This window comes from Perognathus longimembris, chromosome 1, assembly GCF_023159225.1.
Source record: "Perognathus longimembris pacificus isolate PPM17 chromosome 1, ASM2315922v1, whole genome shotgun sequence".
NCBI lineage: Eukaryota > Metazoa > Chordata > Mammalia > Rodentia > Heteromyidae > Perognathus > Perognathus longimembris.
This window is the reverse complement of record NC_063161.1, coordinates 85,534,139-85,561,748: the sequence shown is the minus strand read 5'-3', so window position 1 is coordinate 85,561,748 and position 27,610 is coordinate 85,534,139. Positions and strand designations below refer to the sequence as shown.

The following is a 27,610-nucleotide window of genomic DNA, read 5'->3' as shown; positions in this document are numbered from 1 at the left end:
GCTCTGCCACAGATTCACTTTCAGTTTTCTGGTGATTAACTGGAGATAAGAGTCTCATAAACTTTCCTGCCTGGGCTGGCTTCAAACCATGATACTCAGATCTCAGCCTCCTGAGTAGCTACGACTACAGATGTTGAGCCACCAGAACTGGGCTGCTTTTTAATTTTAAAATGTATCAAGAACAATCAGAAAAATTCAACACATGGGGGGAAAAATATTTTAACATCCTGAAGGCAACCCTTTGGTATAATGCTTTCTACTTTTCTTCTTATGAAGTTGACTATATTTAATATGTCCTGCTTTTTCAACCTTTCTTCTTTTTTTTTTAATACAGGAGTAGTAACTTCACTTTCAACTCAGGGCTTCACACTTGCTAGGCAGATGCTATACCACCTGAGCTCTACTCCCAGCCCTTTTTTGCTTTATTTCTTTAGATAGGGTCTCTAATTTTTGCCCACAGCGAGTTACAGACCAAGATCCTTTGTGTATATCTACCTCTCTTGTAATCTGGAATACAGGAATGCACCATCACACTCAGCTAACGTATTGAAATGTAGGCTTGGTTATCATTTTTGCCCAAGGTGGCCCTATCTCCAAAGTAGCTGAACCTTTCAAGAAATATCTTCTTCCATACTATTGAATGCCACTATCTCACTGAAAGCTATACAGACATTGTTTAATAAACTATCCAAAATTTCTTTAAACCTAACCACAATGATGGCCCTGTTCACCACTAAAAATTCTTCATTAACATACATAGGCATAAAGTGTCCACATTTGTCCAATATAGGTGTGTGTGTGTGTGTGTGTGTGTGTGTGTGTGTGCTGTAAAACTCTTCTCCCAAACAGCTGTATTCATGCATTTCTACAAGCAAAAAAATTGAAGTGCCAATGTGTTATAGCCTTGTCAAGATTAAATGCTGTCATATTAAAAAGTTTTATAGATAAAATATGAACTATACTTTCATGTCCTAGATTATTACATATAGTGAGGGAAATTTACATTAATATACATGGAAATCCAAACATAATTTATTTTATTTTAAAATGTAATAATACAGAACCTGAGTAGGATGACATCCTTTTAGCTAGGAGTTTTTGAGATGGGAGCCTTTTGCTTTTGCCAGCAGCAAGGACTTACAGGCACATGCCATACCAGCAATGTACCTCCCACTGACCTTAAACCTCCCTCAGCCCTATATATATGATGCCACCATACCTGGCAATAGCATAGTTCTGAAGACCTGCCCTTAGGGTTGCAAGCATGACTGAAGAGGTAAAGCACCTGTCTACCAGTATAAAGCCCTCAGTTCACACTCCAGTAGCACCAGGAAAGCAAAAAACTGATATTATATTAAAAATAGGTATATTATATTCAAAAAATGACTGAAGTACATCGCACTGAAAAAGGTGGTCCACAAACCTCAAGAATTCCTTTATTAACACAATCTTACCTCTTCAAAAACAGCAGCTTTATTAACTTTTTCCCTTGCAATATCACAGATTTTCAAGATTCCCAGAGCAAAAGCTTTCATGGCAGGATCTTCTATAAAGTCTGGATTATGGATATAAAGGCACGTAAATACTGTCTGTGCCAAGGAATGGCCTTCTAACCATGTTATCTAGAAAAAAACAAAAGAATTGACATAGTTACCCAGAAGTCAAAAGGCACAGACCCAAATAAACATAAGATTAATCACAAGATTGAAAAGATAATGGAAAGGTAAGAAAGGACAAGAGTTACAATTCACTTTCACCAAGTTTTTCAAGAATATTCCTTATATTTTATAAAATGCCTAGATCTAGAAAGGTCTCAGGTCTCAGAATGTTTTGGATTTTGAATATTCGGACAGACTTTATAGGCTGAGTATTCCTAGTCTGAAATCCAACATGCTTTAAAATCTAAAGGTTTTGGGGCATCATGCTGGATTTTCAGATTACAGATACTCAAGTTCTTCTATAACTGATCAGCTATATATGGGAAGCATTCTCATATTTAGCAATTCAGAATGCAATATGACCTGAAGATTACACTGTCTTCTTTAGTATTCAAAAGAAATCAATCCTGTAACATAGTTAATACAAATCCATATACTGAGAAATTCACAAATTTAGAACTAATGAGGTCCTTTGCTTCTAACTCAAGCTCTTATGCTCTACTAATAAAACCAAAACCATCAAATTTCATTTAGGTTATTCCAAGCTTTCCTGCCTTCTAATTCTATACTTCCAATCACAGGGATCTTTCTACAACACAAAGACAGGCTCAAGTTTATAGAGAGTTCTGGGAATACCAACAATAGTCAATTTAAGAATCTACAACACACAGAAATGGAAGGACGGGGCTGGGAATATGGCCTAGTGGCAAGAGTGCTTGCCTTGTACACATGAAACCCTGGGTTCGATTCCTCAGCACCACATGTATAGAAAATGGCCAGAAGTGGCACTGTGGCTCAAGTGACAGAGTGCTAGTCTTGAGCAGGAAGAAGCCAGGGACAGTGCTCAGGCCCCTGAGTTCAAGCCCCAGGACTGGCAAAAAAAAAAAAAAAAAAAAGAAATGGAAGGACAAAGGATGAAGAAATGCAGCTGTGTTACACTCATTAGACACTATGTTTTAAATGAACTATATAACTCGTAGGTGAGGATAAGGGGGAAAAAACTGGGAGAGAGCAAAGAAAGGGGAGATAAACTTAACTTCCCAGTGGACATCACCTTTATAATAATAATGAAAAAAAAAAGAAGCTACTATATTCAAAGTATTATATTAGGAATGTTTGTAACTTTTTTCTCATTTTTTTCCCTAGCCCTTTGAGGAAGGTACTATTTTCCTCCTTAAGAACAGTCGGAGAGTTTAATTTGCCAGTTTATACTCTTACATTTTATGAGAAAATCCAAGAAATCTACAGTGGATCTAGTCATTTGCTACTGTATTTAAAAATGAAAAATGGATGTAAAAATAAACATTCTAAGTAAGGTGTTGGAATAATTTGTACACAAGACTTTCTAAATTAAAAGTCATGTATCTACTCAAGTTTCACAGAACTTTGTGTTATACAACTTTAGCAAATTTCTTACTGTTTACTTTCCCTTCCTTTTCAAAAAGCACCACATGCCTCTCAACTGGCTGCCTGTAAGACTTCAGCTACAAGCAGCCATTCATGATTCCCCAAACTGGACATTTTCATTTTGCCATGCCAGTAAAATTCTGTTACCCCTTTGTAATATATCTACCATTAACTTCAGTACCTCACACATCAAGATCACTTCTTTCTATATTGTTTCTTATTCTATCCCAGACATAATTATCCTGTCCTCTCTAACCTCCACCATTTACACCATTATAAAACCATTTTACACATTGTCAAAATTGTTTCTTGACACATTTGCCTTCTCCCTTATCTTACCGACTATGAATATACAATGCTTAAAGGCAATAACAATATCTTTGAGGGCAAGCATGGCTCTGGTGGCTCATGCCTATAATCCTAGTTACTCAGGAGGCTGAGATCTGAGGATAGTGGTTCAAAGCCAGCCTGGGCTTTTAGAAAAGTCCCCATGAGACTCTTATCTCCAATTAACCACTCAAAAACTGGAAGTGGTGCTGTGGCTAAAAAGTGGTAGAACACTAACTAGCCTTGAGCACGAAGAGGCTCAGGGACAGCACCCAGGCATTGAGGTTCAAGCCCCACAACCAACAAAAAAAAAAAAACAACAACTATCTTTTAGGGGAAAAAAAAGATATCTTTAGTAAGCAAAAGATCAGGATTAGGATTATGGATGTCCTTAACAATGCAATCTAGTCATTGTAAGAAAACACAGGTGACTAACAAATGTAAGACCTACATAAGACTATGTATGTAAAACAACTAAAGTTTTATTCTTGGAATACACTTGGTAATAAATATTTGCTGAAAAAACAAAAATCTACATCTACATGTTTCTAAGGACAATGACTAAAAGTTAATTTTTTTAAAAAAGGATAGAAAAAAAGAGAAGGAAGCAGTAAAATAAGAATGCTTCCAAAACTAAGCATTACCTACAGAAGATATATGTCCAGCATAGATAAAACATTACAATATTTTCTTCACAATAGACAGTCACTGCTTTACCACATTTACTCTAAATTAGAAAAAAAACAATCTCCCAAAGCCAGTCTAAACCTCCATTTGTTTCAATTATCTTGTATAACCTTCCAATTACAATACATTTCTCTAGGTAACTTGAGAACAAAAAAGCATTTTAGACAATGGGTATATTATCTTCACAGAGACAAAAAATACTCTTACCCAGAAAGTAAAGATTGTCAAAGTATCTAGATAGAAGATAAAATGCTGCTTCCAGTAGCCTAAGTTGGCTAGTCACTTTTTATGTTCATTTTACTAGGCCCTGTATCACATATATTTCATATTCAACATTCATGCTTACAGTTTTAAACCTAAAGATGCAGTTAAATCACAGATTTTTAATTAATCCAGTTTAATGTTAATTCTTACCAAACAGCAGAAACATGTATCCATTATCCCTATCAATTCAGGCAAGGTGAGGTCTTTGATTTTAATGGTGCCATCCTGAAAAGGAGTGTGGAAGAGAACAACATATAAGCATACATTTTGTTAAATGCTTGGTCACTACATAGAGTAGCATTTTACAGCTCAGAGAATAAATATAATTTAAAAGCAAAAAACACTATTTTATCTTCTGAGGAAACTAAACCAAGACTTCAAGTTAACTTTATTCTTAAAACAACAGTTTAAAAAGATTTACTTTTTACTTGATAACTAATACTTGTAGAAACAATGCTTCTTAAATAGGTATTCAGTAAGAGTATCAATTATTATTAAATGTTTTTAATTGACAAAAATCACAGTGCAGGGGGCTAGGGATATGGCCTAGTGGCAAGAGTGCCTGCCTCGGATACACGAGGCCCTAGGTTCGATTCCCCAGCACCACATATACAAAAAACGGCCAGAAGCGGCGCTGTGGCTCAAGTGGCAGAGTGCTAGCCTTGAGCGGGAAGAAGCCAGGGACAGTGCTCAGGCCCTGTCCAGGGCCCACGACTAGCCAAAAAAAAAAAAAAAAAATCACAGTGCAAATACATTTTGTCTTTTGTTTAGGACAATTTCCAACTATGTCACCAAGGCTTACTTGGAACACCTTATCTAAGCCAGGCTTCCCCCAACCTTGAGATTTTCCTGTCTCTACCCCTGGAGCGCTGGGATTGCAGTCATGTGCCACTACCCAACAGAAGTTACTTTTAAGCATGAACATGGATCATTTTAATGACTTGAAACTACTTACAAAGAAAAAAATTTTAAAGAACTTGCCTGAAGTTGTACAGAGTGCTACTTGTAAATTTAATTTAAACAAGCATTTGCTCAACTACTCTTTCATAAAACATACAAACTAAATTCTGGCAACCACATATGAGTTTTTAACTCAACTGTCACTGACCAAATAAATTTAAAATTTACAACTATAAACACTTTGCTTGACATATTAATATATATATATATATATAGTGAAATCTCCAAATCAATTATCCTGGAACTTGAATGTCATATACTCAAACACTGAAAAACTAACTTTAAAAATATAAATGCACACTGGGAGCTGGTGGCTCACGCTACTCAGGAGGCTAAGATCTGAGTATCACGGTTCAAGCAAGGCTGAGTAGCAAAATTTGTGAGTCTCTTATATCCAATTATGCACCACAAAGCCAGAAGAAGAGCTGTGGCTCAAGTGGTTAGAAAGCTCAAAAAAAAATGTCCAGGCCCTGCTTTAAAGCCCCAGGACTGGTACCAAAATAAAAACAACAAAAACAAACAAAAAAATTTAGCAAAACTTAAGAACCTCAAATAATTTTTGTATTTCACGTTAAAGACTGTGACTAGTTCTTGTTATATATTTGAGATACCTTTTTTAAAAAAAAGGTTAAGGGCTAGGAATATGCCCTAGTGGTAGAGTGCTTGCCTCATATACATGAAGCCCTGGGTTTGATTCCTCAGCACCACATATATAGAAAAAGCCAGAAGTGGCGCTGTGGCTCAAGTGGGTAGGGTGCTAGCATTGAGCAAAAAGAAACCAGGGACAGTACTCAGGCATAGAGCTCAAACCCCAGGACTGGCAAAAACAAAACAAAACAAAAACAAAAAAGCTTGTAAGCATACTATTTTACTTCATTATTATATATAGTTTAACACAATATTTTTTAAAGTACACAAAAAAATAAAAGTGATTACCTTGATAGCTTGCTCAAAATTGAGAACTTTTCGATTCACTTGGTTTCCAATCATGCCAGCATCCATTTTGGGATCCATCATTTCAATAGCAGACATGGCTTCAAAAAGACCAAATCTGCAAATAGTCCACAAGTTGTTTTTTAACCCAAATTCCCACAATGGTATAAACATTATTATAGCACTTTTCAGAACCACAGTATTACATAGAAAAATAAAGATACCTACGTGTTACACAAAATAATTTCTCTAAAAAGCAACAGAAAGCCATCAAGAAAACTGTAAAGAAATACATTTTCCTAAGTTCAATTGTCCCACTGCTTCCATTTAAGATACTCTGACAACATAATCATTTGACATTATTAAAGAACACATTCTCATCTAAAAACTTCATGTTAGCCAAAACACAGTATTTTTCAAAGAACATCCTAAAGCCAAATAGAAAACATACAAGAGAATTTTATCAAGAAAAAGATTTGCCAAACATCAAACAATACTACAAAGCTATAATAATGTTAAGCACTAGAGAATCTACCAGTCGATGTACAATAATATACATAGTCCATACTCAGTTTTCTTCAGAAAGTATGTATGGTACAGATAAAGTAACAGCATATTAGTCAATAAATACTGCTGAGAATGGCTGACCATTTGGTGAATTATTTTATTTTTTTGTCAGTCCTAGTGATTGAACTCTGGGCCCAAGTACTGTCCCTGAGCTTTTTTTGTTCAAGGTTAGCAACCTACAACTTGAGCCACAAGCTCTACTTCTAGCTTTTTGGTAGTTAATTGTAGATAAGAGTGTCAGCAAACTTTCTTGCCTGGGCTGAATGTGAACTGTGATTCTCAGCTTTTAGCTTCCTGAGCAGCTAGGACTGATTACAGGCAAAAGCCACCAGTGCCTGGCTAAAGTTATATCTTTGACTCACACAATTCAATTTGAAAGGGGAAAAAAAAAAACTGCAGGCAGAGTTAAGTTCTAAACCTAAAACAAACAAAAACTACTCTTTAGTCATTCACATAACTATAAAGGAAAATATTAACTGCAATTGCAAAAGTAACTTAAATTCTCAAAGTAGATCAATAACATCAAAACCTCAACTGGTTGATATCTTAGAAATTCAAAAGCCACAGCTATTAAACAGGAAACTCTTGCAATCTGTTTTATAAGCCCTTCAGATGGTTCCGATAACCACAAAAGATTAAAAACAAGTTTAGGTATCCCATTAACAAAAAACACCCAACTTTATCCACTTACTTTCATTTGACCACATTTTCACCTTGCCCACAAAATTTCACACTCCTGTTGAAAACTACTGAGATAGTAGTATGGACATAGAAATATAATTAAGCTTTTTAAATTCAAAGTTTTAGGACATGACCTTTCACACTGTAACTGAAATCTGCCAACCAAAGTTAACAGTGTATTTTAAACTTATTTTCATTGCTTTGCAGTTAATTTACCTAGCCTTCAAGAAGTACTATTCCACAAGACAAAAAAAAAAAAATCATTCAATTATACTACACTATTTCAAAGAACAGATACTTACAGTTTATCATGAAGCAGTTCTCCCAACTTCAGCTCTAAAATAAACAGAAAAATCCTTTAAAGAGACAGACTTAAATATTTTCCAATTTTTTTTTTTTTTGGTGGTTCTGGGGCTTGAACTCATGGCCTGAGTGCTATCCCAAAGCTTCTTCTGCTCAAGGTCAGGGCTCTGCCACTTGTGCCACAGCTCCACTTCAGGCTTTTTGGGGGGGAATTTGTTGGAGATAGTCTCACAGACTTTCCTGCCTAGTCTGGCTTTGCGCCTCGATCCTCAGATCTCAGCCTCCTGAGTAGCTAAGATTAAAGGTGTGAGCTACTGGCATTCAGCTTTAACTTTAAATTCTAAGAAATGATTAGGAAAAAAACAGTAAGCATTAAATAAATGTATTTGTATACTTTAAAATTCATTCTTTGAAACAGTTCAATCTACAGTGAGTACCTAAATACTAAGAACATTATAAACCAAAGTTGTCTTGAGAAAATAAATGAAACTTTCTGTGTATGCCACTACTGTGCTTCAGCTCAAGGCCAGGGCACTATCCCTTAACTTTTTTGCTCAAGGCTGGCACACTACCACTTGAGCCACACCTCCATTTCTGTTTTTTTATTGGTTAATTGGAGTTAAAGAATCTCTAGGATTTGTCTACCTGGACTGGCTTCCAACTTAACATAGATCCTGAGATCTTGACCTCCTGAGTAGCTAGTATTACAGACAAGAGCCACCAGCACCAACAGCATGACAGTGACCATCATTAGCCACAATATTTCAATCACCATTAAAAATAACCTCAAGTTGTTTTTTGTTTTGTTTTGTTTTGTTTTTTTGGCCAGTCCTAGGCCGTGAACTCAGGGCCTGAGCACTGTCCCTGGCTTCTTTTTTGCTCAAGGCTAGCACTCTGCCACTTGAGCCACAGCGCCACTTCTGGCCATTTTCTGTATATGTGGTGCTGAGGAATCGAACCCAGGGCCTCACGTATACGAGGCAAGCACTCTTGCCACTAGGCCATATTCCCAGCCCCCTCAAGTTGTTTTTTAAATCAACTTACCACAATGGTATCAAGTATCATTTTAGTACTTTTTATCCATACTAAAAATGGATCTTTTTAAAATCACTAATATATTTCCCTTTGTAAACTCTCATATGAAAGTAATGTTTACTTCTTAAATTGCTTTTAAACACTGATCTTTATAAACTGATCTCTTTGTTCCAGAACAGTGCCAAAACCACTTTAGAGTTTATTTATTTAAACAGTATACAAAACACCATTAACCAAAACATTGTTAATCATTGAGAATGTAGCTTCATGGTAGAGCACTTGCCTAGCATTCATGAGGCCCTGGGTTCCATTCCCAGCAAAACTAAAAAACAAAAAAGTTATGAACAGTGTTCATTCCCTATAAAGCAGCTGACTTCTACTACCATGGCTGTATTTCAGAATCAACTGGGGGAACTTCCCAAATTCTAATGTCAAGCTGCATTCCCAGCCAATTAAGTCTAGTAGAAGGACCTCAAGGGTGGTCTTAAAAAGAACTACAGGAGTTTTCAATGTATAGGTATAAGATGGGAATCACTGCTACAACAAGAAACAAAGTATTAATGGACAAATCCTGTGAAAGGTGGAAAGCAGTAGTTTGCAGAACGTTACCCAATCCTTACAGCTAATTATAAGTTAAACAATATACATTTTTAAGAATTCATGATGCCAAAACAGATAAATAAGAAGCATATGCTACATGATAAATTATACAGGATTCTAGACATCCACACACAATGAGACCAAAGGAGGGTATTTTTAAGTGAAGAACACAAAGGCGCAATACCTTTGTGCCTCTGATCATATAGAACAGTATGAACTGAACTTCAGAAAATGGAAGAAAAAATATCACATGTATAAGCATAGTAAAGTATACGTGCTAATAGTATACTAAGAGAACACAAATATACATATGCATGTATATATATAATATACATGTATGTATATACTTAAATTAAAAAGCCAATGATTTTCAAAGAGTGACCTGGGAACTCAGGATCTGTGAGTTTACAATTACTTCTGTAACAAGACCAAATGTTCTTTGTCTTTCTCACTATGTTGACACTTAACACTGATGATACAAAAAAGCAAGGATGGGAAAGGGGGTTAAAAAAAAACAAACAGCAATTGTGGACAAAACAACTTCAGCATAGCAGTAAGTACATCCCTCACTCCTATACACTTGCATTTAAAATAGACAAATGTTTCTTTAATATCACTCACAAACATCTTTGATGACCATTTTTCATTATGAAAATAAAAACCCAAACTACAATAACATCACCTCATACTCCTTAAGATACCTATTATGAACAAAATTACATGTAAGAATGTGGAGAAAAAGACACCCTGTGGGATTGTAAAAATGGCAGTCACTATGGAAACAATACAGAGGTTCCTCAAAGTATTAAAATCAGAATTACCACAGGATCCAGCAGTTATTTACTTTCAGCTCCTGGATGTTTTTTTCCTTCTTAGTGCTGGTCTCAGTACTTGAACTCAGAGCCTCTCGCTCAGCTTTTGTCCTCATGGTTGGCATTCTACCACTTGCATCACACCTCAAGTCTGCCCTTTTCCTACTTAATTGGAGGGTAGAAGTCTTGTGGCTATTTCTGCTCAGGGTAGCTTTGAACCATTATGCTCATTTGCTACTCAGCTTCCTAAGTAACAAAGATTACAGGGCTGACCCACCCAAACTGGGCTAATTCTTGCTCCAATTAAGTAGGACGTCCCTAACCTCCTTCCTAAATATACTACCTCTGATTAATATACTTTAATCTTAAACCTCTGGATACACATCTATTTAACATCCTACTTGATAAAATAGGAAGCAGAGTAGTCTCAAGAAAATAAAAACATTTGCAGAATTATCATAGAATATTATTCTTTACCTGAAAAAGTTATTCACACTTGGGAATGCAGTTGTTTTGTGAGTGTGTGTGTGCATGCGTGCATGCAGGCATCATGGGCTTGAACACAGGGCCTAAGTGCTATCCCTGAGCCTTTTTGCTGAAAGCTAGGGCTCTACTACTTTGATCAGCTCTACCTCTGGTTTCTGGTGGCTAATTGAAGAGTCTCACGAACTTTCTTGCCCAGGCTGGCTTCAAACTGTGATCCTCAAATCTCAGCCTCCTAAGTAGACAGGATTACAGGTGTGAGCTACCAGTGCCTGGGAATAACTTTTTGCAAAACAATGAATTTGTTGCTTAAAAGTAAAAGAGTAACAAGTCTTTTGCCATTGATAAAATCTGAGCTTCTAAGCATAAATCTAAATTTCAGAAAACTTGGTCTGCCACTCTGTTTCCAGATACTTTTAAAGATTCTACTGTATCAATGATATTAACAAATGTGCTTTGTACAATGAAATGTGTTAACATAAGGAAGACTGGTGTAACTATGAAACCATATTTTCCAAATGTTCATGTTTGCTACAAAATCAGACTTTATGGGTAAAAGACATATTAAAAATTCAAGACAGACCCAGGAGTTGAATGTATCAGGATGGAATATTCATTGATAGGATTTTAGATTTTACACTTAGCTCTAAGAACCTCCCATCTGAAGCCACACCTGTTGTTATATTCTTGTAATCCTAGCACTAGGGAAGCTAACACAGAAAAGATCCTGTGTTTGAGGCCAACCTGGGTTACAGAGCAAGTTCAAAGCTAAGGCCAATCTGAGCTATATATCGCCAAGACCCTGTCTGGAAAACAAAACAAAAGAAAGAAAAAAGGAAAGAAAGAACAAAAAGTTTTTGGTGAAGTGCCAAAGAATATTCACCGTTTTCTGAAGAGATCCCCAAGTTTTTCAACTATAGGTCAGATTTACTTCATGTACTTAAACCAAGACAAGTGACAGCAGACTGAATTACAGAAACAGAAAAGACAATTCATTTACTCTCCATTCTGCCATGCATGAAAGATATGTGCAAAAAAGGTAAAACAAATCCACTTTCTAAAATTATATTTCTCTTAAGAAGACATTGTTCTTCTCCATTTAAGCAGTTTTCATACTGAATTGCAATGGTTTACAGCATTGTTACAAAATGTAATGATATTGGGGCTGGGAATGTGGTTTAGTGGTAGAGTGCTTGCCTAACATGCATGAAGTCCTGGGTTCCATTCCTCTGTACCAAATAAACAGGAAAAGCCAGAAGTGGCGCTGTGGCTCAAGAGGTAGAGTGCTAGCCTTGAGCAAAAAGAAGAAGCCAGGCACAGTGCTGAGACCCTGAGTCCTAAGCTCCAGGACTGGCAAAAAAAAAAAAAAAAGTATTGGTATGTGCTGGGCACTGGTGGCTCACACCTGTAATCCTAGCTACTCAGAAAGCTGAAATGTGAGGATTGTGGTTTGAAGCCAGCCTGGGCAGGAAAGCCCATGAGACTATTATCTCCAATTAATCACCTAAAAAAATAAAACTGAAAATGGAGCTGTGGCTCAAAATGGTAGAATGCTATCGTTGAGCATAAACTCAAGGACAGTGGCCAGGTCCTGATGACCACCACCACCAACCAAAAAAAAAGTATTGATACATTTAAACTTTCTTTTTAAATTATAATATATACACAATACCATAATTTTAAAGAATATATAAAATGAGGGAGTTAACAAGTTGAACAAGAAATGTACTCACTGCCTTACATATGAAACTGTAACCCCTCTGTACTTCACACTTTGACAATGAAAAAAAAAGAATATAATGGAATTCTGATTCTTGAGTCCCATAATCTATTACATACTCGGGGTAGATTTGGGTACCAAAGAGCATCACAAACAAACACTCCCCAAGCTAGAAGCAAATCAATATATGCTTTGTTTTCCTCACCTATAAAACAAAGGGTGGAACTAGCTGACTCCAGATTTCCTAGATTTCAGAAATCAGATCTCACCTGGAAACTATAGACAGTAAGCTTTAAAATTTACTCTCAAAAGCAAAGTATAGGATCTTGTATAGCTCTAGAAAAATAAGAAAACTGGAATTATGTAACAGAAAAAAGAGTTATCATTTACCCAACAGAGCAAAGATATCATCACACATCATGGAGCTTCTGTAAAACTCTACTGTGGTAATAACAGAACGAGAGTCAAAAAGACCAGTACCATGGGGCTGGGGATATAGCCTAGTGGCAAGAGTGCCTGCCTCGGATACACGAGGCCCTAGGTTCGATTCCCCAGCACCACATATACAGAAAACGGCCAGAAGTGGCGCTGTGGCTCAAGTGGCAGAGTGCTAGCCTTGAGCGGGAAGAAGCCAGGGACAGTGCTCAGGCCCTGAGTCCAAGGCCCAGGACTGGCCAAAAAAAAAAAAAAGACCAGTACCATGAAAATAGTTTCTACTTCAAATGCCCAATAAAGTAGTTTGGGGAATCCCACAGGTCCCAGGTTACACCAAAATGCTGAACGAAGGATGATACAATGACTTAAAACAAACAAACAAACAAAACAAAAAAAACCCTTACTCTTAAGTGAAAGCCTTAACTAGTTTCAATACCATAGAGTTAAAAACACCTAAGCAAAGGGAAAAGGAAAAATTAGATATGGAAAGCTTGATTCAAACAATACTTATAATAATTCAAATTATCAACCTCAAAGAAGAGAAAAAAACAGGAACAGCAATAATAGTAACAAAACTGGGAAACTCAGAAAGTCAATTAGCTTATTAGAAGACCCAAGAAACTTAAATCCTAAAGCCAGAAGTAAAAAAAATTAAAAGAAACTTGAATTGCCTACTTGCTTTTGAAAGTAAACACAACTAAGTACTAAATTATGAAGAAGTAACAGACTACCTAAAAGTTCTCATTGATAATCAAGTGTGGGTATAAAGAAATTTTCAGACATTGAGGGCCTCAAAAAATTATATCATGCATGTGTTTTATACAATAAAATAATAAAAATGACCCACAAGAGTGAAAAGACACCCCAGGCTGATGATGAACCCAAGATCTCATAATGAAGTTCTATACCTGGTACAAAAACCCTGATGTACCATTTGTGGCTCTTGCCTGTAATTCTAGCTACTCAGGAGGATGGTGGTTCAAAGCCAGCCTGGGTATGAATGAGACTCTTATCTCCAATAAGCCATTCAGAAAAAGCTGGAAGTAGAGCTGTGGCTCAAGTTGTAGAGTGCTAGTCTTGAACAAAAGAAGCTCAGGGATAGTACCCAGGCTCTGAGTTCAAGCTCTAAGCCTGGCAAAAGGAAAAAGAGCATGATATCTAACTAGAGTTAAGAAGATTCAGAAGCCACTCTGGAGAAAAAAACAATATAAACTGCAATATACCTAAATGTCTAATGAAAATTTAAATAACAGATCAAGAGTCTGAGATATAATTTACATTTTGTATAAAAACTTTTGCATTAACAAACAGAAGTGAAAGTGATCTACAAATTCAACACAATTCCCATCAAAATCTCAATGACATTCTTCACCAAGATAGGAAAAAAATGCAAAATTCAGAGTCCCTTTGTGCATGGGTAAAGATGACATGTCCCGAATGTCTGGTATCTGCACTGCCCTACTAGTTTCTGCACAGCTCTTTGGCCCTCACATAGTGAGGGTAGGGGTGAGGGGTCCTCTTTAGTTTGCAGCCTATGTCTATGGTCTGGTTGGTGGTGTCCAGCTATCCTGGACACTGCTGGGGTGTATGGTGCCCCAGGAACAGGTTCTAGGGCTCTGATAACAGGCCCAGCCTGGCAAGCAAGTTGCTCCTGATCCAAGAATGGCTACCTCTTGATACTAGCGTGTGGTTGAAATTGGCATCAGTGCCTATGAGATGGTGTACAGGCCTGTCATCCTCACAGTGGCCACTCTGTGGCCCTCAAGAGTGTGAAAGTCAGGCTGGGGATATAGCCTAGTGGCAAGAGTGCCTGCCTCGGATACACGAGGCCCTAGGTTCGATTCCCCAGCACCACATATACAGAAAACGGCCAGAAGCGGCGCTGTGGCTCAAGTGGCAGAGTGCTAGCCTTGAGCAAAAAGAAGCCAGGGACAGTGCTCAGGCCCTGAGTCCAAGGCCCAGGACTGGCAAAAAAAAAAAAAAAAGAGTGTGAAAGTCCCCAATGGAGGAGGAGCAGGAAGTGGCCTTACTGAAGCAGCTGGAGGCTTTTGAGCACTCCAATGTTGTCCAGATTATGAACCTCTGTGCTACTTCCTGACCTGACCCTGAGACCAAGGTTTCCCTAAGTGTTTGAACACACAGACCAAGACCTAAGACATATCTGGACAAGGCACCCCCAACAGGCTTGCCAGTGGAGATCATTAAGGATTTGTTATTCCAGTTTCTAAGAGGTTGAGATTTCCTTCATGCCAACTCCACCATCCACCAAGACCTAAAGCCAGAGAACATTCTGGTGACCAGTAGCGGAGCAGTAAAACTGTCTGACTTTGTCCTGGCCAGAATCTACAGCTATCAGATGGCCTTTACTCCTGTGGTTGTTACACTTGATACCACACTCCTGAAATTCTTCAACAGTCTACTTACTCAACATGGACATGTAGAGTGCTGACTGTATCTTTGCAGAGATGTTTCGTAGAAAGCTTCTCTTCTGTGGAAACTCTGAAGCTGACCAGTTGGGCAAAATCCTTGATCTAATTGGCTGTCCCTAAAGGATGACTGGCCCCCAGATGTACCTCTACCCCAAGGAACTTTTTCCCCCAGAGGGACTCACCACCCAGTGCAGTTGGTGGTACCAGAGATGGAGGAATTTGGAGTGCAGCTGCTGCTAGAAATGCTGCCTTTTAACCCACACACGCAAATATTCAACTTCTGAGCATTCTAGCATTCTTATCTACATAAGGAAGAAGGTGATCTGGAATGAACAGCAGAGAGCTGCCATTTACCCACTTGAATAGAGAGAATCCCACATAGCAGCCAAGACCTCTGCCTTCCTGTGAAGCTCTGGAGACTCCTCCAGCTTTTCAAAGAGAATACTTTGTTGCCTTAATGACATTCCCCACCCATTCCTCCTTTTGAAGCTCATTCCCCTCCTCTCCATTTCTGTTCACTAAGGGGCACTATTCTTCCTCTCTATTTTGATATGAGACCTTTTTTTATATAGCAAAAGAAACAAAAAGTAATTCCTATGGAGCAACAAAAGAAGCAACATCTGTAGCTATCACAATTCCAGACTTCAAACTTTACTACAGAACTATAACAAAAACAGCTTGGTACTGATATAAAAACATGCCCATAGACCAATGGTATATAGACTACCAGACTCAGAAATAAACTCACATATTTACAATCATCTGATATTTGACAAAGGAATCAAAAATATAAACTGGGGGGGGGGGAACTCTTCAATAATTGGTGTTGGGTAAACTGGACATCCATATGTAAACAAGTAAAACTGGATCCCTTTTTGTTACTCTGTATTTGTTGCTCTGCACCAATATCAACTCAAAATGGATCAAAGACCTCAATATCAGAACTGAAACTGTGAAATTACTGCCAGAGAGAGGAAAGCACTACAACTGATAGGCATAGGCAGAAACTTTTTGAAGAGTGCACCAGGAACACAGCAAATAGGAAACATGAAAAACGGGATTACATCAAACTAAAATCTTTCTGAATAGCAAAAGGCAGCAAAGGACAGGGTTCCTAATACAAAAAACAGTCAATAGACTGGGAGATGATCTTTACCTGCTATATATCCACCAAGGGCCTACTATCCAAAATATGCAAGATAGCTAACTACTCACACCCCTAAATGAATAATGAGCAAAGGAGCTAATTGGAAACTCTAAAAAATTCAACAGAACTGCCTTATGATCCAGCCATACCACTCTTGGGCATTTACCTAGAGACTAACAAGTCAACTTTTTGCTGGTTAATTGGAGATAAGAGTCTCATACACTTTCCTACCTAGGCTGGCTTTAAATCATGATCCTCAGATCTTAGCCTCCTAAGTAGGCAGGATTACAGACAGGCCTGTCACTAGCATTTGGCATTGATGGAACAATTTCTGCTCACCCTTTGTCTTTTAGAACTTAATTTTAGAACTAATTTCTCAAACAATGATTCTAAAAGTGAATCCATGAACCGGGGAGGGGAAGAAAAAACATCTACAAAACTCTTTACTAAGAATCTACACTACTACTGTAGTTTCTAAATGCTATGTAATCAGTGCAATAACCATTATAAAAAAGATTACAGAAGTATAGTCCAGACCACCTGGGTAGTAACATTATAATCAAGTATCATCATACTTTCAGCGCCTATGGTTAGGTTCATAACTATACTAATTCTAACCCCCAAACAACATTTACTATGACACAGAGGTTCTCAAACTTCTTTAGGCTCAGAGACAAATGTTCCCTGGTTTGAAGAAATACAATCTAGGAATTCATTCATTTTTCAAACAAATACACACTGAACAGCTACAAATAGCAGGGTTAGAGAAAAACAAGACAAAGAAAAGGCTTAAGCATGGTACACTTCAGAAGTGGGGAAAAGGACTGGGAATGTTGCTTAGCGGTAGAGTGCTTGCCTAGCAAGAGGTAGAGTACTAGCCTTGAGCAAAAAGAAACCAGGGACAGTGCTCAGGCCCTGAGTCCAAGGCCTAGGACTGGCAACAAAAAAAAAAAGATTAATTCTTAAAGAACTGTTTACTTTCAAGAACCAAATCTCATGTTCCTGCTACTGAAAGACAGTGCAAGAGTTCATTTAATGAAGAATAGATGGTATGATATTGGCAACAAAGGGACATATTACCTTCTCTCAATCTACAATGAGGATTAAACATCCTATAATGAAGATTAAATGTCCTATATGCTTTTCCACAAAGAAAGAACTAATATATAATAGGAATCCATGTAAAGCATCTCTTTCCATCAGCATTCTAAACTGCTTTCTTTAGCTCAGTGTTGCTTACAACCCCCCAAAAAGTAGACACGTGTGTGCACACACAAAAACCAAAAGGACTAAAGTTATAGGTAGTTGAGACTAAATTCTACAGATCTTTAGTCCTCAAACTATGTTGTAAACAACTATGGGTGAACATAATATTTCAGGGCTTACAAATACACAGGGTGAAAAACAGTACAGGTCTCATTATTGTCCAACTTACATGATGAGTAGGAAGAGAAAGATCTTTAAACATAAACAAGGTAGAAAATGGAAGCTTTTTAATGAATTTCCAAAACAGGAAATTATAAAAACATCTTATGCTTATGAATGAACTGCTTTGAATTCTACCTATAATATTTACAAATGGGAGGTTAAATGCTGGTATACTCACTCCTCTCTACTGTCAGAGAGGGGAAAATCACTATCCTAGTCCAAGGCTTTAACAACTCCACCTAGACTGAGTACAAAAGCTTGTCTAAGGTTATGTGCTCTCTCCATCTCAATCTACCAGTATATATCATGTGTTAAATTAACCTTCTTTATAGATTTTCAACAAAAAAAATTACACAAAATTACAAGTAAAAAGACGGCCTACCTCAAATCAAACACTTCACACACCACTTCATTTAACCCTCCCCCACCCAAACTCTATAAAGTAGAAGTTCTTTTCAATAGAGCAAACTAAGATTCAGATTAAACTACATAACCTAAGGTAACTGAGCTAACAAGAGACATATCTGACTGCCCTTACATGGCAAAAAAAGGTGATTTTTTTCCCACTATTACTAAGAAAATACTCTATCCTACTCATTGTACTAAACATCAATAGGAATATTCTTTCAAACTGAAATTCAAGGGGCTGGGAATATGGCCTAGTGGTAGAGTGCTTGCTTCCTCAGCACATATATGGAAAAAGCCAGAAGTGGCACTGTGGCTCAAGTGGTAGCGTGCTGGCCTTGAGCAAAAAGAAGCCAGTGACAGTGCTCAGGCCCTGAGTTCAAGCTCCACTACTGGCAAAAAAAAACAAAAAACCTGAAATTCAAACTTCACACTGGCCATAAAACAAGCTTAAACTAAGAATAAAACAAACAAAAAGGGCAATGACACTAAATACTATCTATCAAAAACCACTCTGTAGCCAAGCACAATTACTGTTCCCCCAAAACAAAACTCACTTCACTCTGGCTCAAATAGTTTATCTCAATCTAGAATAATCTCCACATCTTCATTCATAAAAACATAGCCATATTTTTTCTGTATTTTGGGTCATAATGACAGACTGCAATAAAGAGCACTTAAAAGCCAGTGCAAGATGACCAACTTGTAGCACTTGTCTTAAGAGTTATGAGCACAAAATTAAACTGTAATTTCTTTTTTTCCTTTAGACATATGTGGGCAACTTCCAGAAAAATGTTGCTTCTACTCTCTTATTGAGTCATACTTTAACTGGACAGGATTTGTTTGTTTTTTGTTAGTCATGGGGCTTGAACTCGGGCTGGGCGCTGTCCCTGCGCTCTTCAGCTCAAGACTAGAGCTCTACCAGTTGAGCCACAGTGCCACTTCCGGTTTTCTAGTAGTTAATTGGAGATAAGAGTCTCGGGGAATTTCCTGCCCGGGCTGGCTTCAGCTATGATCCTTAACAATCAGCCTCTGAGTAGCTACGACTATAGGAATGAGCCACCAGCACCAGGCTTGGACAGGTATTTCAAACAGGAAAAGGTAAGCACAAAATTCATCATTTTGCTTATACTCAGCTGTCTCCCTATTAACCACCTTAAGCTGCTCCAAATCTGTACTCCTCTACTTCACAACATTGTTCAAACATAGCCACGTAAACTATTACCAAAATTTCCAACCTTGGGAATAGAAGCCATCAGGTATGTATTCTCACATCATTCCTCTCCAGCTTTTCTGAATTAAATCTGCTATCTTCATCATCCTAACATCAGTTCTTCCTATCCCAGTATGTACCTGTGCCTTCCCCCAAGTTAATTTCAATACTATGGCCTTGATCCCATCTTCTCTTAGAAGTTCAAGCTCTCGCTTTATTTTGTCCTTTTTCTTTTCTATTTTGTTGTTATCTGTCCCTAATGCTCTTTACTAAACAACTTCAAACATACTCATTTCGCCAAACACTTATTTCCATTTACTGCTGTTTTGTGGGTTAACAGAGAAAGGTTCTGATATTGCCAAAGATTATCTTCTGGGCCCAACTGGTCCCCATGCCTTAGATTCCTCAGTAGCTGGGACTATATCCACCTGCCACCCTGCCTACCTATTCCCAAACACTTATTGGACTTATTGTATGCTAGGCACTGTTCCATGTGCTAGGGTTGCAGACATAATCTCTGCGCTCGTACAGCTCCCATTAGAGTGGGTAAGGCTGACAAAATACTTTCTGACAAACTACTCTGAACACAATAAAACATGATGATCCAATTGAAGGTGTAATTGAAGAGGAGAGAATGGAGGAGGAAATTTGCTTGCAGTAGATGTTTTGAGCTCTCATTAGGGAAATATCATTTAAGCAAGAGAATAAGTGTCACATTAAGGAACAGAATCAATCAACTGAAGATAAAGAAAAGAGAACAGGCATAGACCCTTGCAAACCTCCTTGGTATGAAGTAAGTAGGATCTTGTGAATTAAATAGGTGGAGTAGTGGTACAAAAATGAGGACTGGTAGTCTAGCAGCAGGTCTTACAAAGCTATGGGAAAGGAATTTGAATATTACTCTACCTCCAAAAGGAAGCCACTGTAGGACCTTAGGCAAAGAATATCAGAAGCTGACCACTTTCAGAAGTACTTTCAAATATATAAAAGTTCAATGTAATGTGCATTGCCAGTTAGAATTTACTATGATGTAATCTTTACCTTGTTACTTTTCAGTTAGAAGAATGTAAGGAGTAACTGCCACAACTTCTATTTTTAATGCTATGCCAAATATATACTTCGCCTGAAAGTTAAAATTAGAGGGCAGAGGATAAGTGTGGTCAACAAATGATAATCTACAACTGTTGAGTTTTTTTAAGGATCTAGGTAAGTTTAGAAACCACAAGGATGATTTTGCTTTTCCCTTTTCAAGATTTTAAATTTCTAATATAAAACTCCCAACTCACCTCGACAAGCTTCTTCAAAATCTTGAGTTATGTCCACCCAGTTTGTATTGCCTTTTTCCATTTTTTCAGGGACACTGAGCTCCCAACCTGAATCATCATCGACAGAAGCTTTCATAACCATTATGCCTGTAAAATGGTGTCAGAGAGGTTATAGCTTTCAGGGCAAGAGTATTTACAAAACTAAAAAAACTTTACTCAACTTTTAAAGCAGAACTCTTCTAAGTCAGAGGAAGTTCTGAAAAATAGAACACCTATCTAGTGCAATTAAGTCTCACATTGGTTAACACTATTGAACCTCAAGTACTAACAGATGACTTTCCAAATAGTTAAGAAAAAAAATCGTTAGCCACCCACCAACTGGTCTCAAAACAACAAAAAACAAACCTTCCAAGCCAGGCCTCTGATGGCTCACACCTGTATTCTAGCTACTCAGGAGAATGAGAACTGAGGACTGAGGTTCAAAGCCAGCCCCAGCAGAAAACCGAAAGTGGAGCTGTGGCTCCAAGGCCTTGAGCAAGAGCTCAGGGACAGCCCCCAAGCCCTGAGTTCAAGCCCCACGACCACCCCCTCCCTCCAAATAAAAACTCCCAATGTCAGTGACCCCCAACTTTCAATACTACCCAGAAGCGACCAAGGCGTTATTCAGGGTGCCCCCTAAGCTCTGGACCCTGAGGCACAATTTACACCAGTCAAGGTATGCCTTCACCTGCCCAAGGCTACTTGGGCCAACCTCTCTGGGGCCTGGGACTCAGGCACAGCCTCCGGGCAGGGTGAAGGCGCAAAGCCCCCTAAGTATCCCATCCACCCGACCCAAGTCGGGGACTCACCGGCGACGGGGACCCGCTCCACGTCCGCTTCGCTGTGGTGAGTATGGCCCAACCCCGGCCCCAAAGGGGTGCGGTAGCAAGGACGAGGCTGTAGTCGCGCGGGAAGAAGGGCGGACGGCGCTCCTGGCACGGGGTCTTCACCCAGTAGTACCGGGCCCGACCGGGGCCTCAGAGTTCCGTGGGCCCCGCAGAGCACCAAGGTCGTACTTGGGGCGAAGCGGGAAGGCGGGGGCCACAGGGGTGCTCAGCGTTCCCAAGGCCCGCCACACGAGGGGGGACGGGGCTATCGGACACGCGAAGCAGGGGGATAGCTGATGCCCCTGGGCTCCGCCCCTTCCTGAACACGCCCATTACAGGGAGGCAGAGGGTGGGAAAGAGGGTTGCTTCCGGGTCTCGCTTGCCTATAATCTCGCGAGAAGAAATCACGACCTCCATCCGCCCAACAACGGCAAAGTCGTGGGACGAGGGTTGACCAAGGAGCAGGAAGTATTCAGACTAAGGGGAGAAGGGGCGGGTCGCGAGCAATGGTAGTACGCATGCGCTGGGCCAGTGGGCGGGGCTGAGCCGGGAGGGGCGGGGTGGCGGCTCCCTGGCTTCGGCAGAGTGGGTATTTGCATACTATGGACTTGGTTGATGGCGCTGGTTGCCATGGGAGTAAATGGGGCCCGCTTTTTCCTTGTGGAGTGGCCGAGACCCCATATCTCAGTGTTGGAGAGCCCCGCCACTTTCTCATGTGGAGGCTCTGGGGACGCCAAGTACCGCTCTGGACCCGGCCCTCTGCCGCGTTGCTGGCTAGAGCACCGGGTTCGGCGGTGCCTTGCAGGCGCTGAGGCCCTGGCCCGGCCCAGCACTGCCGGGGGCCACCTGGTGCCAGACTTTCTTTCCGAGGCTGGCCTTGAGCCGCGGTAACTCGGACCTTCGCCTCAAAGTAGTTAGGATTACATACAGACTTACGCCATCAGATCTCGGCCCATTTTTGTTTTGTTTTGTTTTGTTTTAATACAGTAGCAAATGTCTTAATTCATTGCAGATTTCTTGAGCTTTAGAGTAATTGTAAGTATAAACTTGAGCAAAATATTTAAATTCTTTGACTGTTCTTTTATAAATAAAAGGAGGGCAATACTACCTTCCTCAAAAGGTAGGAGAGAGGGGCTGGGGATATGGCCTAGTGGCAAGAGTGCTTACCTTGTATACATGAAACCCTGGGTTCAATTCCCTAGCACCATATATGCAAAAAACGGCCAGAAGTGGTGCTGTGGCTCAAGTGGCAGAGTGCTAGCCTTGAGCAAAAAGAAGCCAGGGACAGTGCTCAGGCCCCTGAGTTCAAGCCCCAGGACTGGCAAAAAAAAAAAAAAAAAAAAGGAGAAAATTAAATGAGAAAAATGCGAAAATTCTAGCATAACACTTTGGACATGGAAGTTAGTATTGATTATTGTTGGTTTTCCCTATTTCACACTATTCACTATCACACAATGAATAGTGTTGAATGCTGTCTTTGTGTTGTAGAAAGATGCCTGTGATTAGAAGTAGAGAATTAGGAAGAGGGAAATTTTGTGTGCTAGTCCTGGGGCTTGAACCTGGGCCTGAGCTCTGTCCCTGAGTCCTTTTATTCAAGGCTAGTGCTCTACCATGTGAGCTACAGCTCCACCTTCTACTTTTTGTGGTTAATTGGACAGAAGTCTCATAGCCAGCTGGGCGCTGGTGACTCACACCTATAATCCTAACTGCTCAGGAGGCTGAGATCTAAGGATCATGGTTTGAAACCTACCCAGGTAGGAAAGTCCATGAGACTCTTACTTCCACTTAACCACCAGGAAAACTGGAAGTGGTTCTGTGTCTCAAAGTGGTAGAGCACTAACCTTGAGCAAGAAAGCTCAGGCCCTGAGTTCAAGCCCCATGACACACACACACAAAAAAGTCTCATGGCCTCTTCCTGCAGGCGTAAGCTTCAAATGGCAATCCTGGGACCTAAGCTTCTTGAGTAGGTAGGATTACTGTGGTGAGCCACCTGTGCCTGCCGTAGTGCATCCTAATCATTTAATTAAGGGTTATTTAATAAGGATAATAGCAAATTATTTTTTGGAGTTGATGCTTCTGAAATTTCTAGTTGCTGGCATACTTTGTTCTCTGATGTGTATCTCCTGAACTAGAGACATTTTACCTGCTTTGAAAAATAATAGGAACCACAATTGCCCCATCAAACTACTTTTCCTCTTGTATTATGAAATTTGCAAAGTGACATTAATGTTAACACTCATTATTTTCTCTTAACTAGGACATCATTTTTTTGTTTGACTTGCAAACATCTTTTATCAAGGCATGTGTTCATGTGTTGAAAGCTTTAGGTTTAAGCTCTGAACTGTGAAAGGTTCTGAACTCTTCTTTCTGGTCCAGTCTTCTCACTCTAGTTTATTCTTCATGTAACTACCAGTTATCTTCCTGAAAACTAGTAATCTCCTATTTATATTTGCTGGTTGAAATTTTTTACTAAATGTGCATTTTAATAAAAAGTAATCCCTGTACATATTTTTAAAGTAGCTTTCAAGATTTAGAAAGAAAAATCCTTTTATGTTTTCCTTATCGTTCATATCTTCATGACAAATTCTTCTAGCTTTTTCTTTTTTTTTTTCTTTTTTTTTTTTTTTTTGGTCAGCTGTGGGGCTTGAACTCTGGGCCAGGGTGCTGTCGTCCCTGAGCCTCTTTGTGCTTGAGCCACAGCGCCACTTCCAGTTTTTGATAAGATTCTCACAGGGACTTTTCTGCCCAGGTTGGCTTCAAACCATGAACCTCAGATATCAGCCTCCTGAGTAGCTAGGATTAAGTAACATGAGCCACTGGCATCTGCCGCCTCCTTTTCCTCCTTCTCCTCCTCCTCCTCCTTTTCCTCCTTCTCCTCCTCCTCCTCCTCCTCCTCCTCCTCCTCCTCCTCCTCCTCCTCCTCCTCCTCCTCCTCCTCCTCCTCCTCCTCCTCCTCCTCCTCCTCCTCCTGTTCAAACTCAGAGTATTTACCTTACCTGAAATATTAGCAGTGTCACCTTATCTTCTCATCACAAATGTTACTGTGGCTTTTGAATCCACATACTCTCTTGTGTCTTATTAAAATGTTCCCTACTTGGGTGCCAGATTCCATCCCTTTTTACAGTTAGTAAACTTTTGTGTCGTATTACTAGTTCTTCATTACTATTCTTACTGGCATATAAGCTTGCTTTAATATTGATTTGGAAATAAAGGAGTTCTCTTGATCACATAAACCCTTATATCCACAGACCCATTCCTCTGTTCTCTTTCACCTTACACAAAACTTCTTGATATATATATATATATATATATATATATATATATGTGGAACTAGGGAAGGAAAGGGAAATACTAAAATTGAAAGACAAAGGATAAAAAGACAAACTAAAGCAACAGCAATACTTACAAAACTATATGGTATAAACCAACTGTACAACTCATGGGGGGAGGAATGGAAAGGGAGGAGGCAGGGGAAAATGAGGAAGGAGATAACAAATTGGATAAGAAATGTACTCACTGCCTTATGTATGAAATAGTAACCCCTCTGTACTTCACTTTGACAATAAATGGAAAAAATAAATGGCAAAAAGAACTTCTTGAATGAGCTGTTGCTTACTTTTCTCTTAATCTTTTCTTACCCAGTGTAATTGTTCTTTACCACTTATACAAATAAACTGGGCTTTATTCATCTCATTAAATCCTACTTTTCCTCCTGTAACTTGGAATATCACTAGACCTATTTGGTCACTCTGAAATACTTTTTCTCATCATATTGTAGTTTCAGAATTTTTTCCACCTCACTCAATCTATTTCAGTTGGGATTTCCTCTTCTTTATACTCTCTCTAGGTTGATTTCCTCTAGTTTTGTGGCATTCTAGTTTATTTTTGGTGATACTGGGTTTGAATTCTGGGCCTGTACTTGCTAGCCAGGATGTCAACCACTTACGCTTTCTTGTGTTGTTTTCAAATAGTGTCCTATTTACGCTTTCTGCATAGTTGAAATGACAGGTTAGTGCCACTAAACCCAACTTTTGTAATAGAGCACCTTTATTTTTTGTTATTCTACAAGACTAGCCTTGATAGCTAATATTTTGTATGCCATAGCCGGTTGACTTTTTGCTCAGGCTGGTCTTTAACCAATATCCTTTTCATTTCTGCCTTCTGAGTAGTTAGGATTGCAGGCATGAGCTATCATCCTGTCTCGCTAGTTGTATGGTGTTTAATATTAGCTGTACATTGATGAAGTCCAAATATACATCTCTAATCCTATTTCATTCACAGATTTTTAGACTCAAGCAGAAGATGAGAGCTGATGTTTTCGATTCAAAGCCAAACAACAGAAAAGTCCACAAGACTCATCTCCAATTAGCCACCAAGAAGCTGGAAGTGGAGGTGTAGCTCAAGTGGTAGAGTGCGCTAGCCTTGAGCAAAAAAGATCAAGGACAGCGCCTAGGCCCTGAGTTCAAGCCCCAGGACAAGCACAAAAAAAAAAAAATAAATAAACAGAAGAAAAAAGGACTGGACCAATGTGGTAGTGTCAGCCATGAGCAGGAAAGCCCAGTGAAAGCATTGAAACCCTGAGGTCAGGTGTTGGTACATCAAGATGAAACCGTTTCCTACAGTTAATCAGTGGATCAATTTTGGGATAGCCAGGCTATATTTTAGGTAGAATAATCATGACAATTAATTTAATGAAGAAGCAGTGGTACCTAAGTACCACTGTGTAAAGAGAAGGGCCAGATTCATTTAAGACAGTAGCAATTACAAACCCTAAGAGTTACTGACTGGCAGATGAAACTGTAAGAAGCGAAGTTTGCTATCTTAAGGATTATAAGGATTGTGAGTCATTTTACCAAGAAAGGGAATAGGAGGTAATGGAGGACAATAGTAGGAGAAAAGTTTTTGGAAATGTGCCTTTTGACATTAGGCAGTTAGAAACCATAGCTTCATAGTAACTTTATCTAGGAACAACTTAATATGAAGAAAAGAAAGATCGCTGAGAATTCTATGAAACCATCTTTGTTCACACAGTCCCAAAGGATAGTTACAGTATATGGTTCAGTCTTGTTTTTCATTCTTGGTAAAATACTTGTTTGATTTTACTTTTATCTTGCATTGACATCTGAAATTAATCTTAGGAGGTACCCTTTTTGCAGACCAGCAGAGAACTTTGAATGAAAATTCATAATCACTTCTTCTGGCTGTACAGCCTCAGTTTAGATTTCAACTTTAAAAGACATGGTTTAGGAGCTTTGTGCTAGTGTAAGTTAGCATTGAGGGTGGGAATAGGGAGTGGTAAGATGGAGAAAATGAGGGAGTGGTATCAATGTTTTAAAAGAAATGTACTCATTACCTTACTTTTGTAACTATAACCTCCCCTTTACAATCAATAAAAAAGAAGAAAAGAATGAGGGGAGCTGGGTGATAGGGGCTCACGCTTCTCATCTACTTACAAGCTACTCAGGAGGCTGAGATCTGACAACCTCAATTTTTCCAGCCCAGGCAGACAGAAACCCCCAAGACTCTTACCTGCAATTAACCATCAAAAAGCTGGTACTGGAGGTGTGACTCAAGTAGTAGAGCACCAATAGTGAGCAAAAAGGCTAAGAATTCAGCCCTGAGGTAAAGCTCTGGCTATAGAGAGCAGGGACTCACCAGGGGATAAAAGGAGAGAAAGGTATTCACTCTAAGATCTCTGGGAACATTTTCTTTGAAACAGCATGAATTTCTATAATTATATCTCAGTAATATATCTTTGCAGGACTTCCTCTAGGAACTTATATGCTGTGCTGTTTTAGGTTATTAGATAGCTAAATTTGAATTTATTTCATTATTTGGTAATTGAGAGGAAAGAAGCCAACAATATATATGTTCTCATTTTACCTTTCATCAAAATCTTATGGCTTAGTCTACTATTTCCTCTTGAAATTATATTGGCCCTGTACCAAATTATTGGCTTGGCATTTACATTGAAGTAGAAATCCC

The 27,610-nt window shown here is 39.0% G+C and overlaps 1 protein-coding gene and 1 pseudogene across 6 annotated transcripts in view; one reads left to right on the top strand and one right to left on the bottom strand.

Moving 5' to 3' along the window:
• Naa35 (N-alpha-acetyltransferase 35, NatC auxiliary subunit) overlaps positions 1-21,945 on the bottom strand; it is a 95,777-nt gene extending 73,832 nt beyond the window's left edge. For 3 of the 6 annotated variants that reach the window (XM_048331576.1, XM_048331573.1, XM_048331564.1), the window contains exons 1-6: positions 21,608-21,943; positions 20,781-20,906; positions 7,787-7,820; positions 6,240-6,354; positions 4,494-4,568; positions 1,455-1,622 (exon numbers count right to left, since the gene is read on the bottom strand). In XM_048331576.1, coding sequence (XP_048187533.1) covers positions 1,455-1,622; positions 4,494-4,568; positions 6,240-6,354; positions 7,787-7,820; positions 20,781-20,901 — 513 coding nt within the window. In that variant the 5' untranslated portion in view covers positions 20,902-20,906; positions 21,608-21,943. Of the gene's footprint in view, positions 1-1,454; positions 1,623-4,493; positions 4,569-6,239; positions 6,355-7,786; positions 7,821-20,780; positions 20,907-20,979; positions 21,016-21,607 lie in introns of all 6 variants that reach the window. The other 3 variants (XM_048331556.1, XM_048331581.1, XM_048331548.1) reach the window with 3 other exon arrangements.
• On the top strand, positions 14,932-16,146 carry LOC125340155 (annotated as a pseudogene).
• Positions 21,946-27,610: the final 5,665 nt, after the last annotated feature.